Source organism: Rhinatrema bivittatum, chromosome 10, assembly GCF_901001135.1.
Source record: "Rhinatrema bivittatum chromosome 10, aRhiBiv1.1, whole genome shotgun sequence".
Lineage (NCBI taxonomy): Eukaryota > Metazoa > Chordata > Amphibia > Gymnophiona > Rhinatrematidae > Rhinatrema > Rhinatrema bivittatum.
In genome coordinates, this window is record NC_042624.1 from 80,227,340 (window position 1) to 80,245,188 (window position 17,849).

General features: G+C 45.8%; 1 protein-coding gene across 1 annotated transcript in view; it reads left to right on the forward strand.

The window, feature by feature from the left end:
* The window catches only part of LOC115099806 (probable ATP-dependent DNA helicase HFM1), a 358,874-nt gene extending 342,052 nt beyond the window's left edge, over positions 1-16,822 (forward strand). Inside the window, exons 24-26 of the mRNA XM_029617655.1 lie at positions 3,976-4,079; positions 15,893-16,027; positions 16,815-16,822. Coding sequence (XP_029473515.1) covers positions 3,976-4,079; positions 15,893-16,027; positions 16,815-16,822 — 247 coding nt within the window. The remainder of the gene's footprint in view (positions 1-3,975; positions 4,080-15,892; positions 16,028-16,814) is intronic.
* The last annotated feature ends 1,027 nt before the right edge of the window (positions 16,823-17,849 follow it).

A 17,849-nucleotide genomic window follows, 5' to 3' on the forward strand; every position in this document is an offset into this window, starting at 1 on the left:
AAGAGCTCTACTGTTGATGGAGGAGTGGACCCTTGAACCAAAGTGGAGATGGCACTGCCTGTGGGGGAGGCCTTGATCTGGGATGAGAGGCCGTCCAAGAATATTGTGCGTAGGCAGTCCTTTTGCCATCCAAGTTCAGCGGCGAGAGTACGGAATTCGATGGTATAGTCACTAAGCGAGTGTTGACCCTGCCTGAGATGCAGGAGATCCGAGCTGGTGATGGCCAGTCTCCCTGGGTCGTTGAAGGTACTTTTGAAGGATGAGACAAAGCGTGTGAGATCCTGCAGGAGGGAGTCTGCATGCTCCCAGAGTGGGGAGGTCCATTCCAGAGACTTGCCTTCCAGTCGCGAGAGGATGAAGGTAGCATTGTCTGGGAATGCCGTGGGTTGTAAGGAGAAATGCATGTAACATTGGTTGATAAACCCCTGACAATGTTTCGGGTCTCTGTTGTAGCGCGGTGATGCAGGCAGTGGAACAGATGGACGTGCCAGTGCAGCCTGCGAGGAAGGACCAGAGGTGATTGGTGATGACACCGCTGGTGGAGAGGAGGAGTCTAACCGAGCATTTAGGCGCTCGATGGAGGCCACCAGAGCCTCGAGAAACCACTGTTGTTCTTGTATCTTGTGCGCCAGTCCCGGTATGGCCTGGAGAGTGGAGGCCTCCGCTGGGTCCATGGCCTTGGAAACCTGTTGGAGGAGTGGACCCTTGAACCAAGGTGGAGTTGGCACTGCCTGTGGGGGAGACTCCCACAGGCCCCCACCATCAGTAGGCGAGGCCAGATGGGAAGCAGAGGCCAGCTGGAGCTTCACCAATACCAGCCCATGGTCTGATATGAATCTTGTCATGAAGTTCGGTATAGAAAAATGTTAAAAAAATAAATAAATGTTCCCCACAGGTTGAGCCCTTGGGTACCAGGGCCAGTTGGGCTTAGGTGGGCCTCTGTGTGGATAATCCCATGGAGAGATGGCCAGGCGATAAAACTCAAGGTCAGGTCCAGGCCGAAGGTCAGAGATAGGTGGCGATACTCGAATTCAGGTCCAGGCAGAATGTCAGAGGCAGGCGGCGATATTCAAAGTCAGGTTCAGGCGGAAGGTCGGAAGCCAAGGGTCCATCTGGGATCAGGAGCAACAGAGGGTAGGAATGTAGGAACTCAGGAAGACAGGAACACAAGAAGGCAGGAGTACAGGAATTCAAGAACTTTGGAGCTCAACTCAAGGAGAGCGATGGGACTTGTTGCCAAGGCAAGCTCTGACTGTCAGAGCCCTTTAAATCTTCGGAAGAGCTGTGTGGCCAGCCCGGAAGGAAGGCAGCGGTGCCTGAGGTGCGGCCACGGGCGGCATGGCAACGTTAGTGAGATGGCTCAGCCCAGGGAGGGCTGCCGCATCAGCGGAGGAGCTGGGAAACGGCAGGGCAGTGCGGCTACACTCACTCCCCAATGCCTACCCGTCCTGCCGCAGCCAGGAAGCCTGGGCCCACTTTGGCGGACAGGTGTTGGGGTGAGTGTAGCTGACTGTGGGGCCCTGTGGTCAACAAACAACAACTGTACTGGATATAACAACTTTCAGATGGAGAAGAGATGACTCAGCTAGAACCTGCAGCAAAATATCTATCTATATGATCTTATAAGAGTATCTTAAAAATCTCTAGCTTTATGAGTAGGAGCTAAAAAACTTCTTTGGCTACATTATTGGGCCTCTTACTCATGGTCCAAAATATATCTCTGTAAGTTGCCTTTCAAATGAAGATTATTGTTCAGAGAGGAGTTAGAAAGATTAGTTAAAAATCTGGGGGAGTCAAATCCAGAGAGATTACCAGAAGATGGAGGTAGAGCTAATTTTCAATTTTATAGAGATTGAGGTCAATACCTTGACTCCAGGAGATATCGCTCAAGTAAACAATTTTCAATGCAACCTCTAAGAACCAGAGGAATAATGCAGTCCTTTCTAGGGGCCAGAAAAACAAGATCAGAATAAACAAGAACATCTACAACTATTCCCAGTTTCCAATGAGAATCTGCAGATCCACTCTTTGATACAGCCAATAGATGGATGCCTATAGAAATTTTACAGAGTTGATTTATATAACCACAGACTAATGCGTCTTGGATATTATCCAGTTTGGATATACTCTACAGCTACCCTATCCAGTACACAAGACATTCATGATATTACAATGTACAATACCATCAAAGAGAGCCAAAGTGCGATCAGCGTTAAATAAATTACTAATGTTAAAAGCAATATGTCCGGATCATTGGGGCATCATGATTCTGTGCTCCCAGCGAGAAACTGTTGTCATCCAGTCTGCCTATAGCTTTCAGCTGGCTCTGCTGTCAACCTCCAGGCTTAGTCCCATAACCCACTGATGTTATCTGAGCAGGAGGAGAGCAAGAGCCGGCGGAGGACATTGTTTCAATTGCCTCAATCTGAGAAGCTCTCTAGGTCATCTGGGTCATTCTGTGCCCCCAGCAAGAGCAAAAACTGTTGTCATCCAGGCTCTCTAGCTTCTTGCCAGGTCTCCTGTCATCCTCCAGGCTTAAGCCTATCCCCTCCATCAGCTGATGTCATTGGTGTGGGAGGAGGTCAAGAGTTGGCAGAGGACACCAGAGGGGTGCGTGCTCTGTTGCGTGTGCGAAGGAGCATGACAAAGAAGCTCCTTTGTGCGTTTCTTCATGTGAATCATGAGCTCTGCTCTCTGAATGACAATGTTTCATTTTTTGCTGAGTTGGAAGTAGTTGAAGTGCCTCGATTAATTCCGCTGGTTTGTGGCATGGGAAGATACAGTTGGCCGGATTTTAAAAGGGTTACGCGCATAAGGTATGCGCGTAACCCTTTTAAAAAACCCCTGCGTGCGCCGAGCCTATTTTGCATAGGCTCAGCGTCGCGCGAAAGCCCCGGGACGCACCTGGTGTGCGAACAAAAGTACGCGCGCGTGCTCTTTTTTAAAATGTACCTCAGTGAGCTCAGCCATGTTGGTATGTATTCTTGGAGCCACCTTACCTCTAATCTATGTATTCAAGCTACTGGCACAGAATGTTACTCCTCCAAAGCTAAAAGTTATGCTTGTAAATGGCCAGTCTGTAACATGGAAAATCCTATTTCTGCATGATTCGCTTCTAATACATGCACCTGATTCTTGCAATAAGCAAGCTACTCCCACGCTTATTTGTTTACCCAGTCTGTGCAATTCAGTCCTTGTTGGTTGTTGGCTGAATATAAATCCTCTTTTCTTCATTCCCCTGCCGTTAAAGCAGAGAGCTATGCTGGATATGCATTGAAAGTGAAGTATCAGGCTTATTTGGTTTGAGGTAGTAACCGTTGCAACAAGCAAGCTAGTCCCCCACTTTTTTGTGAATGCAAATCATTTTTTCCACATTTCCTCTTGCCAATGAAGCATAGAGCAATGTTGGAGTCACATTAACCGTGTGTATGTTTATTGAATAAGGGTATTAATCACCAGGTAGTAGCTGTCATTCCCGCAAGCCACCCCCATGCCTCGTCACTTCATTCACATCCTCTAGACTTTATGGATCCACCGTGTTTATCCCACGCCTCTTTGAAATCCTTCACAGTTTTAGTAAATTGGTAAACATGAATCAACATGAGCTACCTAACTGGTTAAGCCATAACCCTGTCCAGAAATACCCTTAGAGCCACCCATACCAACTAAATTTATGCAACTTTCAAACATAGCCATTTAAGTTAAACTGGTTAGAAGGGGCCATTTTAACTGGTGAGGTTTTAACTGGCTAACTCCTGAAGTTAGCTAGTCAAATCTTTTGAAATTCGACCTGTTAAGCTTTTTGAAAAGGCTAAATATTAAAGCCCATGATGCATCTTAATTTGTAAACTTTGTCATATTGGTTACTGAGTAATTGTGCTAAAGACATTTTAGAAATTGGAAAGCAGGACATGAATAAAAAAGGTCAAAAATATTAACTACTGAAGTTTTGATTAATGCTTTCATTTTTTGTAGGGATTCTGCTTTGCTTAAAAATGGAAGTTGGACTAGAAAAGTTGACATAAAAAGAGCTATAAAGTCTGAGGAGCTGAGCATAAATGTGATTAGCTCTGAGTATGGTAAGTGAGTAGTAAAACCCTTTTCAGTTGGAGATGCAGCAGCAGGATCTGAATCAGGATTCAAATCCTGCTACCGTTCCTTGTGACTTTGGGAAGTCACTTCATTCTCCATTGGCTCAGGTACAAACTTACAGGGTCATTCATCATTTTGCGATAGGCCATTATCGCGTGCGTTACAACATTATCTAACACACACAATAAATAGCACATTGTAAAATGTGTATGCAAATTGAAAATATTAAAGTGGATGGCGTGTGGGCAGGATAAATGTAAAATAGGGGGTGGTAGCACTGCCTGCGATACCTATCGTATGTTATCGCAGGCTTTTTTCATGGGAAATGAAACTTTTTCTTGGCGGTATGAGTCGAAAAGTATTTATCACAGCCAGTATTGCGGACTGTGGTATTATCGTGGCGTGTATCACATATGATAAAAACTGCAAACATTACCAACATACCTACCAGGCCTTCCTGGACCAATAAAATGCCTGTTTTTACCAGGTCAACCGTCCTAAAGCCATTTTGTTTGTGTCAAGTGTACTTGTACCGGCAAGTACCTTGCCAGGCTTGCCGCAGATGACAACATGAGGAAGAAGAAGAACCTGAACAGCCAAGGCCACTTCCAAGACCTCCGAGGGAAGTACCAGCAGCTCAGGCAGAGGCTCCGATGCTGCCGGCTCAGGTCCCATTCCAGTGTCCGGCACACAGGTGGCCACAGCACTGGAGATACAGGAGCTTATCTTTCCTCCACGCTCCTCCTTGCTGGGCATGTTAGAGGACTTTGTGGTTACCAGGTATCGCCTCAGCTCTTGGGCAATCCAGGAATTATATGAACACATCCGAGGGGATCTGCATCCAGTCACCCAAAGGTCCCATGCTGACTCTGGCCTCACCAAACTCTTGGCCACCCTTAATTTCACGGCAAGCGTCTCCTTCTAAACCACAGTAGGAGTCATGGGGGGAATGTCCCAAACCACTTTCTCACGCTGTCTCGACCAGGTCCTTGAAGCAGTCACTGACTGAATTAATTGCTACATAAAATTTCCTCGCGACCAGAAAGACATGATGGACTTGAAGTGAGCTTTCTAAGCCTTCGCACACTTTCCCAATGTTGTTGGAGCTATCAACTGCACTCACGTGGCCATCATTCCATCCCGTCAGAGGAAGGAGACGTACCGCAACAGAAAGCTCTTCCACTCCCTCAATGTCCAAGTGATCTGCGACACTGGAATGCGCATCCTGGATGTGGTGGCCAGGTACCCAGGAGCCACACATCATTCCTTTACACTTAGGCAATTGGGGCTATTTGAGAATTTTGAGGTCAGCCTGTATGGTGACGGTTGGCTCATAGGTAAGACACACTTTTCTTTGTCAATTACATGTCTTCCTATGCATTAGAGGCTAATGGCACCTAAATGGGGGGTGGCTGTGCGGGAGAACATGATCAGTGGCGTGTCAAGTGCCCTGTGCAATGACAAATGCAGGCCATTGGCCCAGACCATGTCTTTTGGTCCCCATGTTTCACAGGCCGACAAAATGAGTAAAGGCAAACAATGCACGGGAGCTAAAGGTTGCTGAGTGAGGAACCACTATACACTTTGTACATCTACATTAGCAAAAAGGCCCCATTCTTATCCTCCCCTTGGGAGCTCTTACAATGTCAATGGTGAATCTGAAGCTTGACCTGTCCCCACCATTGGCACAGCACCATTGTGTATGGCCCGTTATTGACACATCAGAAAAATTGTTGCACATTATTTCTGTACAGCATGCCACACCGGTACCTCAACCAGTATCCTGATCATGGTGGTGGCCTGCCATATTCCCTATGTGTGGGCTCACTAATGGGTTTCTATGGAGGACAGACTACAGAGCTGCCACTGACCTTTGCATGCACAGCATGAGGTACGGCTTGTGCTGCTAACACAGGTGTATCACCTCTTACATATCTCTTAAAGGTTGGTAGCCAGCTACACAGCAGTAGACTTTGCTAGGGTGGGAGGGCCAGTCATGCAATGCTTCCAATAGCCACATCTGATTTAGTAGTCATGAAGAGATGAGCTCCTTATGCCTACAGCTAGCCTGCACATCTAGTGGCCAACAGCAATGTGAAAGTCATTTTGGCCACGCTAATCACCCTTTAAGGCTCAACAAAGGTACAGGCTACCTTATACAGTCGTACTAGATGCTGTGGTTTGCCACTCACATCTGCAAGTGACCATGCTATTATTCATGCGTTTCTTCAGTCATTGCCGCAGGAGATTCAGGGTATGGTTGCAGGCCCTGGCTTCTCAATCCTGTTGCCATTCCTAACACGCCGGCAGAGAAAAGGTTCAACGAGGCCTTATGTGCTACCCGCTGTATCATAGAATTCACCTTTGACCTTCTGAAAAGTCATTTTTGCTGTTTGGACAAGATGGGTAGAGCTTTAATGTATGCTCCAGCAAAGTTTGTGTTGCTGTGCTGACTATTCCATAATCTAGCTCTATTCCATGGAGTACAAATGGACCTACGTCTAGATCTCCCCTAGGATCCCCCATGTCTCCCTGCATGAGCCCAGGAGACATGCTGAGTGACAGCCAGATTCGGCAAAACCTTATACAAAGACACTTTGCCTGATTTATGTATTTTCTGCTTTTTGCACTTTTTTTTTAAGCACTTCAAAGTGGATTACATTCAGGCATTGTAGGTATTTTCCTGTCCTCAGAGGGCTTATAATCTAAGTGTGTACCTAAGGCAATAGAGGGTAAAGTGACTTGCCCAAGGTCACAAGGAGCAAGAGTGGGACTTGAATGCTGGTCTCCTGGCTCATGGCCTGCTGCTCTAACCACTAGGCTACTCCTCACCTACCATTTCCCCTTGCAGGGGAGAGCCACCTGCAGCCTGCTAGCTGCTTCACTCCTCGCTAGCCCTTTTCTTTCTCTCACTGCTTGGATGTGTAGTTTACCGTGTTGCATAAACCATGTATGGCTACTCTGGATCCATATTGACAAAACACCAGTACACTGTTCTTGAAATACAGTTGTGAAAGTAAACATTACATGAAAAACATGTCGCTGCCACTATGTGTTCTGCCTGATAGTGACAGTAAAAGAGGAATGTGTGGTATTACACTTAGTGGCCTACCTAGCACGGTGTGGCCTGCAAGCCCTCACCAGCAGAGCCCATTCTAGCACTCACATGTGGATGACATGCTGCCATAAGTGTGATGGCACCCCACATGTTCCTTGACCCTGGAGAGCTACAGCTATAGAAATGCTGTAAATCTCAAAGAGCAGTGAAGGTGAAACCCTCATGTGAAACTAAGAGTTAGACAGTTAAATGTTTGAGTGACAGATTTCCAATATTACACACTTATTATGAAGTGCTTAAAGGTGAAGTTATACCCCTGTAGTGGGTATGCTTACAGTAACATGGCCATGGCCAGAACAACCTCACAACAGTGCCTCAGCAGTTAAAGAGACAGTGTACACTAGGATTCATAACAGCATACCAATTAGCAGCACATATACATCTAGTCCTTGTCTTACTGGCATGCCTACAGGTATAAAGAGTGTTGGTTTTGTTTCAATAAAATGTAGGGAAATGTGATGAAATGGCAGCATGTACATACTTCAAAAGCAGAACAGGATTTAGGTGTCCACAAAATAGGAGCTAAGTGCCAACAATACTGCACATATCACATAGGTGTTGGATCTCACCTTCCATTATGGCTTGCTGAAAACTAATGTGCTTCCTGGTGCAGTTTTGAGTATGTGCACAGCTCCTTCCAAGGTAGCATTCCTCTGTCATTCCATGCACCCCTATACCCATGCACCCTACTACACAAAGCTAAGCTATTTAGAAATATTTATATGGAAAAGCTGAGGGCCTTGCCTGTCATGATGTCAAGTAAGTGACGTCGCCTTCTCGGGTACCCAATGGAAGAATGCACGTCCAGCTCAGTGAAGGCAGGATTCTATATCTGATACTGTCCTGCCTTCACTTATAATTTCCTCTGACCTCTGACATGTCACTGTAACTGTATAGTGTATAACCAGTCTTACCGCAGCCACATCTATCCTCATCAAACGATCACATCATACAGGCCAAGGGTTTACATGTATGTGAACATCCTGCCTTTAACTGTCCTGTCACACATAGCCTCACTCTAATTGGGAGATATCAGGTTGCTGCAAAGTCATAGTGTGTTCTGCGCCACCGATAGTCAAGTGGTGCTACAGTATGCACATATGTATGTACCCTGAACATATCCACATTCTTCACCTTTAATCTATACCTACTATGTGTTACACTGCAGCTGTGATATCTGAGCCACGTTAAAGCACATTGGCTGAGCACTCCTGCCCAAAATATTTTGCATAGAGTTGCGTTACCAAAATCACTGCACAGATTTCCATGCTTTCATGGTTGCATGCCGTTGGTGATATGCATTTGTGTGACTACATCTATGGATTGCTGAACAGCTGCAGTGCTCTAGCCTCAGCAGTAAGTGGTGTAACAGACTTCTATTGTTAGTTGTAATCAGGCCAGGTGTGTTCCTACACAATCCATGTAGTCCTCTGTGTATTACATTCTGGGTTGTCCAAGTCTGCTGAGCTGAACTGGTTATGAGCCTACAAGTTGCCTCCATAGTAAATGCCACACAGTGCAGAATTTATTTATAGGCCTGCTGCTCCCACAGATCTCATGTGCTTGCTATGATAGGTGATGGCCTTTATGTGCTGCTAGCTTGACAGACACATATTTTGTGCCACCTAACCCTTCAGGAGTCCATGGCAGAATGCCACACTAGGGGTGATATATGCCTCTGACAGATGTTTTTCATGTGGGCAGCTATAGATAATGTATGGATAAGGACTCACACAGCCTCATTAAAAGTTACTGCAAGCTGACACACACCTCTATGTTGTTTAATGCCAAACATTGCAGGAACATGGGCCTTGCATATGTGTAGGGGCATGAACTGGAACATGCAGTCCATACTGCTAACATAAATGAGTGTGTGACTCAGTGACTGACATGCTGTTTGTGATTTGCTCTATGGATGTGTGTGCATGCTGTGGCATTCGGAGGGTGCTCCCTTGGCTCTGCAATCCAATACCCCTTAGCAGGCAGTGTGTTTCCATAAATTGAGCACAGACAGCTTTGGACCAGCATTGATCGACTGTTTGCCCTCTGGAGAAGGTGTGCCTCTGACAGGCCTGCATAGGGACCATAGTGGTAGGAATAAGAACATGCCATACTGGGTCACTTATTCCTACCACTATGCATAGGGACCATAGTGGTAGGAATAAGAACATGCCATACTGGGTCAGACCAAGGGACCATCAAGCCCAGCATCCTGTTTCCAACAGTGGCCAATCCAGGCCATAAGAACCTGGCAAGTACCCAAAAACTAAGTCTATTCCATGTTACCATTGCTAGTAATAGCGGTGGTTATTATCTAAGTCAACTTAATTAATAGCAGGTAATGGACTTCTCCTCCAAGAACTTATCCAATCCTATTTTACACACAGCTATACTAACTGCACTAACCACATCTTCTGGCAACAAATTCCAGAGTTTAATTGTGCGTTGAGTGAAAAAGAACTTTCTCCGATTAGTTTTAAATGTGCCACATGCTAACTTCATGGAGTGCCCCCTAGTGTTTCTATTATCCAAAAGAGTAAAAAACTGATTCACATCTACCCGTTCTAGACCTCTCATGATTTTAAACACCTCTATCATATCCCCCCTCAGCCGTCTCTTCTCCAAGCTGAAAAGTCCTAACCTCTTTAGTCTTTCCTCATAGGGGAGCTGTTCCATTCCCTTTATCATTTTGGTCGCCCTTCTCTGTACCTTCTCCATCGCAAGTATATCTTTTTTGAGATGCAGCGACCAGAATTGTACACGGTATTCAAGGTGCGGTCTCACCATCGAGCGATGCAAAGGCATTATGACATTTTCCGTTTTATTCACCATTCCCTTTCTAATAATTCCCAACATTCTGTTTGCTTTTTTGACTGCAGCAGCACACCGAACCGACGATTTCAATGTGTTATCCACTATGACACCTAGATCTCTTTCTTGGGTAGTAGCACCTAATATGGAACCTAACATTGTGTAACTATAGCATGGGTTATTTTTCCCTATATGCATCACCTTGCACTTGTCCACATTAAATTTCATCTGCCATTTTGATGCCCAATTTTTCAGCCTCACAAGGTCTTCCTGCAGTTTATCAAAATCTGCTTGTGATTTAACCACTTTGAACAATTTTGTATCATCTGCAAATTTGATTACCTCACTTGTCGTATTTCTTTCCAGATCATTTATAAATATATTGAAAAGTAAGGGTCCCAATACAGATCCCTGAGGCACTCCACTACCCACACCCTTCCACTGAGAAAATTTTCCATTTAATCCTACTGTCTGTTTCCTGTCTTTTAGCCAGTTTGTAATCCACGAAAGGACATCGCCACCTATCCCATGACTTTTTACTTTTCCTAGAAGCCTCTCATGAGGAAATTTGTCAAACGCCTTCTGAAAATCCAAGTACACTACATCTACCGGTTCACCTTTATCCACATGTTTATTAACTCCTTCAAAAAAGTGAAGTAGATTTGTGAGGCAAGACGTGCCTTGGGTAAAGCCATGCTGACTGTTCCATTTTCTATATGTTCTGTGATTTTGATGTTTAGAATACTTTCCACTATTTTTCCTGGCACTGAAGTCAGGCTAACCGGTCTGTAGTTTCCCGGATCGCCCCTAGAGCCCTTTTTAAATATGGGGGTTACATTAGCTATCCTCCAATCTTCAGGTACAAAGGATGATTTTAATGACAGGTTACACATTTTTACTAATAGGTCTGAAATTTCATTTTTTAGTGCCTTCAGAATGGTCTAACTAACCCCTTGTACTGTTCATTTTCCCCAAGTACACTCACAGTTTATCTGTAGTGTTCACAGAGAGGCAGAGATGTGCAGTGGGCATAGTGACACATCCAGTATATAACTTGAATGTTAGACTTAACATTTGGCTGTTGTTCTGAGCGTGACCTCCCCCTCACACTGATAATTTAGCAACAACTAATTGGAGTAGGCCGAATAGTGCTGTTATTATGGGGTGTGCTGCCTATCCACACCTAGCACTGGCCCAGAGGCTTGCAAATGAATGAAAGGAGGTAGTGCTGGTTAAGAAACTGGCCAGTGAATATCGGAATGCTGTGACATATGGAACAGGCAGTGTAAAGGACTAGGTAATGCTATGTCTATAGGGCCGATTCATATGAGTACATAGCATCAGGCTACTTTACACGCTACATGAACTGAGAAACCTAGTGCATGGGTTTGTGTGGCTGCGGGGGTGTGGTTGTTGTTGCTTTGCTTGCTGTGTGCCACAGGTGTTGTGGAACTCCTATTACATAGTCCTTTTTTGCTCTCAATGTTCTCGTTTGCCACCTCTCCGTTGCTCATATTATCATGCCCAAGTGACATAGAGGTGGCCACATCAGCCCTCATTTTTTAACAGTCTGTGCTGTGGATACAGTGGAACAGTTAGACCTACCATCTTTTGCCCATATGAAGGACAATACTTTCTATGTTCAAAAATTGATGTGCTGTGCCTATATCTGTCTACAAAGGAAGGGGGCACCATTTCCAAAATACTGTATAAGCTTAACTTCTACAGTTTCCAAACTTTGACTTCCACTACGCTGTGTACTTGGTGACTCTTGGAACACAATGTCAGCTGCTGTGTGCCAAGTAGGGAGGAGGAGTGAGTGAGTAGGGTGTGATACACAATCTGCACAGGTGCACAGCACAGGACTTAGAGGGGTGCTGCTGGTGCTGTGGACCAGGCAGACTTCCACAGACTAGTGGCCTGCCTTGGGATCTGTATGCTACCTATAAGGTCATCCCAAGCCATGGAAAAACCAGGGTGGAGACCACTTTGTGGGAGTGAGCCTGGTCCCCAGCACCAGCAACATCCCTATCCCTCTAGGCTCTCTGGTGGTTTCCATGGATATTGTAGAGCAGATGGTACTCCCTGACTACTCATCTCTACGTGTGATGCAGCAGCTGACAATGCATAACAACACTCAGCAAGTACACATTGTATTAGGTTTACAGTGTAAACTACAAATGTTTCTGGTCACATACCCTTGCACTCCTGACAGAAATAAGGGGGCAGAAAATAAACAGTTGTGTCATGATGAGTCCAAGTTAGCCTTTAACCACCCAATCTGTACATGCACACTATCTAATGTGTTGCCTATGAAGGTACTGAGCACGTCACACACAGGCGCATGTAATTAGGAGTTACCAAAGGGTATGGTATGTGAAAAAGGCAACAAGAGGCAATAATGAAGGTCCCAGTAACGAGTTTCTTCTTGACTTCTGGCTGTCTTCCTTGACAACATACACGCAGCTTTCATTATTATGCCATAGCTCATATGGTCTGGCATGCTTGATAACTGCACAATTGGAAAGAGGCAGGCCATTTTAGCATGCAAGGTCATGTGGAGAGCAAACCTTTAACCTTTGGTACCATAAGCACTAAAACTACACAATGAAAGGGCGCAACCAGAAAGTAGAATTTTCCAAACAGTGAGCACTTTATTAGCAAACACATGTAGTGCACTGTTTGAAAGAAACGCAATGTCTTAGGTAATCACATTCTGTAAGGACAAGATAGCTAATAGCAAAAAACATAGTACATTTCATGAACAGAACATTCACTGTACACCTGTTCATTCATATATTGAAATCGCATCATTACATATAAAGGCATTGCATCTTATCCTTTAGGCACAATCATGATTACTACTAAGAACATAGAAAGAGGAAGTGGCACCCCAAAAGGTATAGTAGTAGTGTTAAGAACAGCTACATGCAGCACTACTATGTGCTGTCAAATGAAAGGCCCCAGGCAGTCCATGTTGAAAGAGTGCATTCAAAGGGGACAGCCTAAGGGCCAAGGCAGCAAAGTTCAGCATGAAGGCAGCAGGAGCAGCACAAGACCCAGAAGCATGAAGGCAGCAGCAGCAGGACCAAATAGTTCAGCATGAAGGCAGAAGGAGCAGGAGCACAGAGTGCAGCATTGACGCAGCAGAAACAGCACAAGACCCAGAAGCATGGAAGCAGGAGGCCCAGGAGCAGAACCAGTAGCATGGAGGCACCACTTGCAGGAGATGAGCTCAGATGACATCCAGCAACATAGAGGCGGAGAAGGGACAGCATGGTAAGAGGCAGCAGCAAGAAAGTTATTGGAGGCTACTTAACCAAACTTGTAATAGTGGCACAGCCTCAAGAATGACGTCTTAGTGTGCTGCCTGAAATGCTTCACAAAACATCATGCATTCTGCGCATTGGCACAACTCTGTAGTGAGGAGACAGAGAGCAGGTTTCTTCCATCTAGATGGCATAGCAACTCTTTAGTGAGGACACACAGAACTAGTTTCTTCATTCTAGACAGCACAGCAACTCTGTTAAGAAGCAAGCCCAGTCTTGTCTAAAAATTTGTCTTTTTGGCCCTTACTGGCCATTTTCTTTACAGATTCAATGCCCCTTGCCATGTGGTGCCTTCCCACTTAGTGAGGAAGGGTCCTACCCCTCTGGCGACTTGACTGTCCAGGACTGCTTCTTGGTGATGATTCAAGGGATGGAGCTGAGGACTCGGAAGGCTGCTCTGGCATGCAGTGCAGTATTTGTGTCAACACATTATTCATATTGCTGATGGCGGCAGCAAGGGTGTTAACATTTTGACTGTTGGCATCCATATTCTGTTGCAGGATCCTGTTCTGCTGGTCTACAGACTTTCTGAGTAGCCTTAGCTCTTTCCGCAAGTGCCTCAGTTCAGCAACTGGCATGCTTGCTGCTGGTGCCGGTCCTGGTGGCAGTGTCAGTGCTGCTGACATTGTTGTAGATGTTGGCGATGTCATTGACAGTGGGGCTGATGGCACTTCTGGAGTGTGAGGGTGCAAGATGGGCATTGGTGGTGTGGTGTCCTTCACCTGGCCTGGGGAAAGTGGATGCACATGCTGGCATGGGATGCTAGCTTGTGGTACATGTGGTTCTGAAGGGTGCCATTCCAGATCGCCCTTCTCCATGAATGTGGACAGATTGAGGGATACTTGAAGGGGGCTTCTTGAGGTCAGCTATTGTAGCAACAGCAATGGCTGTGAATCCTGTGGTGGCTGCTGCTGCTCCTCCTCCTCCTCCTCGCGTTACTACAACTCCATATCCATCAGTAAGGGCCTCTCTAGTACAGCGAGAGGCGGCTGCCCCTGGGGGCATCCTGGCTGGTCCCTGGGGCTTCCCAGATGGGCCCAGGAACTTCTCAGCTTAGGCCCTGGGCATTCCTGGCTGGGATTGGCAGCTTGACGCAGAAAACAAAAAAGAAGAAACAAAAAAGAAGACATAAGTACATATGCCAGCAAGTGTCCTTTTTTTTTTTTTTTTTTTACATGAGAGGTTCACTTAGTTTCTTTGCATAGTGAGTATCGTATGCCAAATGATGTGTGCACCCCTTGCAGCCTGCCCATTTATGGGTGAGGTGAACTTACCGGCTGCAGCTCACATTGTGCCCAGCTGCTGAGCCACGCCCTCTAACACATCCGGTCCTAGCCTCTCGATCAGTTGCTCTTCCATCTGCATCAACTGATTTGGACAGGGCGCTCCTCCAGTCACGCGTTGGTATTTGGCTCTCACTGCCACCTTGGCATTGAGCTGGGCCTTAATGTCCCTGTATTTGTGGGCGACCTGCTCCCCACTTCTTAACATGCCACTCTGCCTGCTGATGGACTACATCATGTTGTGCCATATCTGCCCCTTTGCAGCCTTGGATGTCTTGGCCGCCCGATTGCCAAACAGCTGAGGATAGTTCTGCAGGACCCCTGCTATCACTAGGTTGTTCTCCTGTGTACTGAACTTTATGGCCCTTAGATGAGGACATGGTGCTGGCTGGCTGCCTGAAGGGGGTACCACTTCCTCTTCCGGAGGTGAGGAAGTGGTACCCCCACCCCCTCCTATCCTGACACCTCTTCTCTCCTCTCTCCCCATGCCTCTCACACTCCATCCTCTCCACAAAGTCCAAGCACACCTCCTTCATACACATATCTCCTCAGCAACACACTCGCACACACACACACCTCATCACCACCTCCACTCCTCAACACCTCTCCACTCCTCCTCACCATCTCCACACAAAAAACAGACTGACAAACTGCACTGACAAATAAAAACTTTCACTCCAACAAAGATGACAAAAGTCCAAGGTAAAGGAAAACAGCTGAGCACAATTGACAAGACAACACACTCAGAAAATCGCATCTATAAGCTCCTACTACCACTAATCTACTCACCAACTCTTCTCTCACCAGGCACACCCTCACAGAGGAAAGTGCAGGAAGCCTGTATTTATACAGGAAAAAAAATATTGCATGCCGCAATGACGCACCGTGGTGGGCGATGATGCAATGTCATGTGCGATTACACAATGCTGCATGCAATATTTACCTGTGTGATGCGGCAGGCCAACAATTTGAATACACGTGCCCCTTTTCTTTATCGCACGTGTTATTCGCGCGATAAACATAGCATTTTGATGAATCTAGGCTTTAGATTGTGAACCTTCTGGGGACAAGGAAATACATACAGTACCTGAATGTAATTTGTTTTTTAGAGGCTGAAAGTTGAAATATAAATCAAACTTAAAAGTTTACATGTATTTATTTTTCAAATATTGAAAGCAAGTAAGTTTTAAAAATTTTCTAGCTTAGAGAATTTTGTACATTAATAAGCCTCTATGTCATTCTTTTTTTTCCTTTAAAAGTTGGACTCGATATCCAGCAGAAATACACAGTCTTTTACATTGGGCCCAAAAAGTTTGGATTGCATGTAACTATTCCTAGAAAATCAGAAACTTGTTACCAATATCAGGATTCTGCTGCAACAAAAAATAACATGGGTATGCAAAGAACAATTTTCCTTCCTGCAGCAAATGTTATTAGTTCCTGTTTTTCCTTTCATGTTTTAATGTACCATTTAAGATAAAAATATACATTGGGTTCAGTTCTTCTAAATTCAAGGTGTGTGTGGGGAGGGGGGGGGGGGAGTATGCAAATGAATAATTACAGAGATATTCAGTAATTTGGACTTACTTCATGCTCCAAAAAATCTGTTTTGACAGTATTTTCCCAGTATTCAACAAGTGACAAAAATATGCAGCTCATACAGGGAGAGTGGCTTCCATAAACAATCCTTGACCAGCCTCAATGCCACCCCATAATCTGGAATTTCCGGATTTATCTACTTATTCCTTATCATCCTGTTACACTAATCCAGACATGTGGGTTTATGCACAGTAAGTTGCCATTCCTCTGTCTCCAGCAGATGGTGCAGATTGGTCTGGTGCAGCAGGATTCTTAGGCTCCCAGGATAGGCTCAGGCCCTCTCTGTTTGAGATAGGACTTGTTTATATCCCAGGGTTGTTCAGTCTCTGGATGGTGTGCCCTGACTTTAGGAAGGTCCTTGGCTCCTGGGGCAATTTTATTTTCCAGTTGAGTGGGCAGTGGCCGAGCTTCCAGGGGTTCTCTGCTTGTGCAGGGCCTAAGTGCTCCCTGATGCCTCCTGGCCCTGATTAAGCAGAAACTGGAGGACACAGGGGAATCTTCTGGTAGGATTTCTCTCCCTTTGCCTTATATTCTTTCCCTCCTCCTGTATGCTTTTGAAACCTTGGTCCTCTTTCTCTGGAGGTAAATGAGAAACAGCAGAAAGGTATTGCTTAAAAAAAAATTGCAGGCAACTTGTTTCTTTTCTTACCATGGAGAGACTTTTTCACTATTCCCAAGTAGTGAGGACTTTCAGAAGCTTCTAGTTTTCGGCAGGCTGGCACAAGAGAAAGCTTCAGAAGCTTTGGGGGGAAGTGTTGTTGGTATCCCCAGCAATGTTAGGGCGTGGGTGACCTCTGGAGGGAATGTAGTTATTTTTTTCAGCTGCTTTTCCCATGGCCTGGGAGGCAGGGTGAATATGCTGGACCAGGACAATAGCTGCAGAAGGTATGATGGCCAGTGCATTTTAGGTATTTCTGGTTACACTTGCACACTTAGAATTCTTCTTCTTCAGCTATAGTTGCTTTTGGAATGTCTTCTGAGCAGCAGCCAAGCACCATCGCTGACCACAAAGTTTTGATGGTAACTTCCACCATTTTAGATTTTCAGCACAGTCAGGATCAATGCTCAGATAGAGCTCAGTCAGATCTTCTTGGCCCTCCAGTTCCAGAGGAGGAGGGGACTCTGGAGTCAGGTCCACCCTCCCTTCTCAGCAGGAGGCCTTCTCTATCAAATTTATGAAGGCTATGCAGAAAGTTTTTTGCCAATGTAGAAGATGTGGGTGGAGGGTTATTTAATTGAAGACTGAAATCCGACAGAGGGGCTGCAGACCTCATCCCTCAGTGACCGAAGACTGAAGTCCAATGGGGCCACTACAGAACCAATCCCAAAGCGACTGAAGATTGAGGCTCAACAGGGCCACGGACCCCATCCCACAACGTCAAAGACTGAGGCCAGCACGGCCACTGTAGACCCAATCCCGTAGCGGCTGAAGCAGGGCTACCATGGACCCCATCCCATTGTGGTCAAAGACAAGGCCTGGTAGGGCTGCCATGGACCCTATCCCTCAAAAGCCGATGTACAGGCCCAGTAGGACCGCCACAGACTCCATCCTGTGGTAACCGAAGAAGAGGACTTGTGGGGGCAGGTTGAAAAATCCCAGAAGAGAGCAGGAGGCCT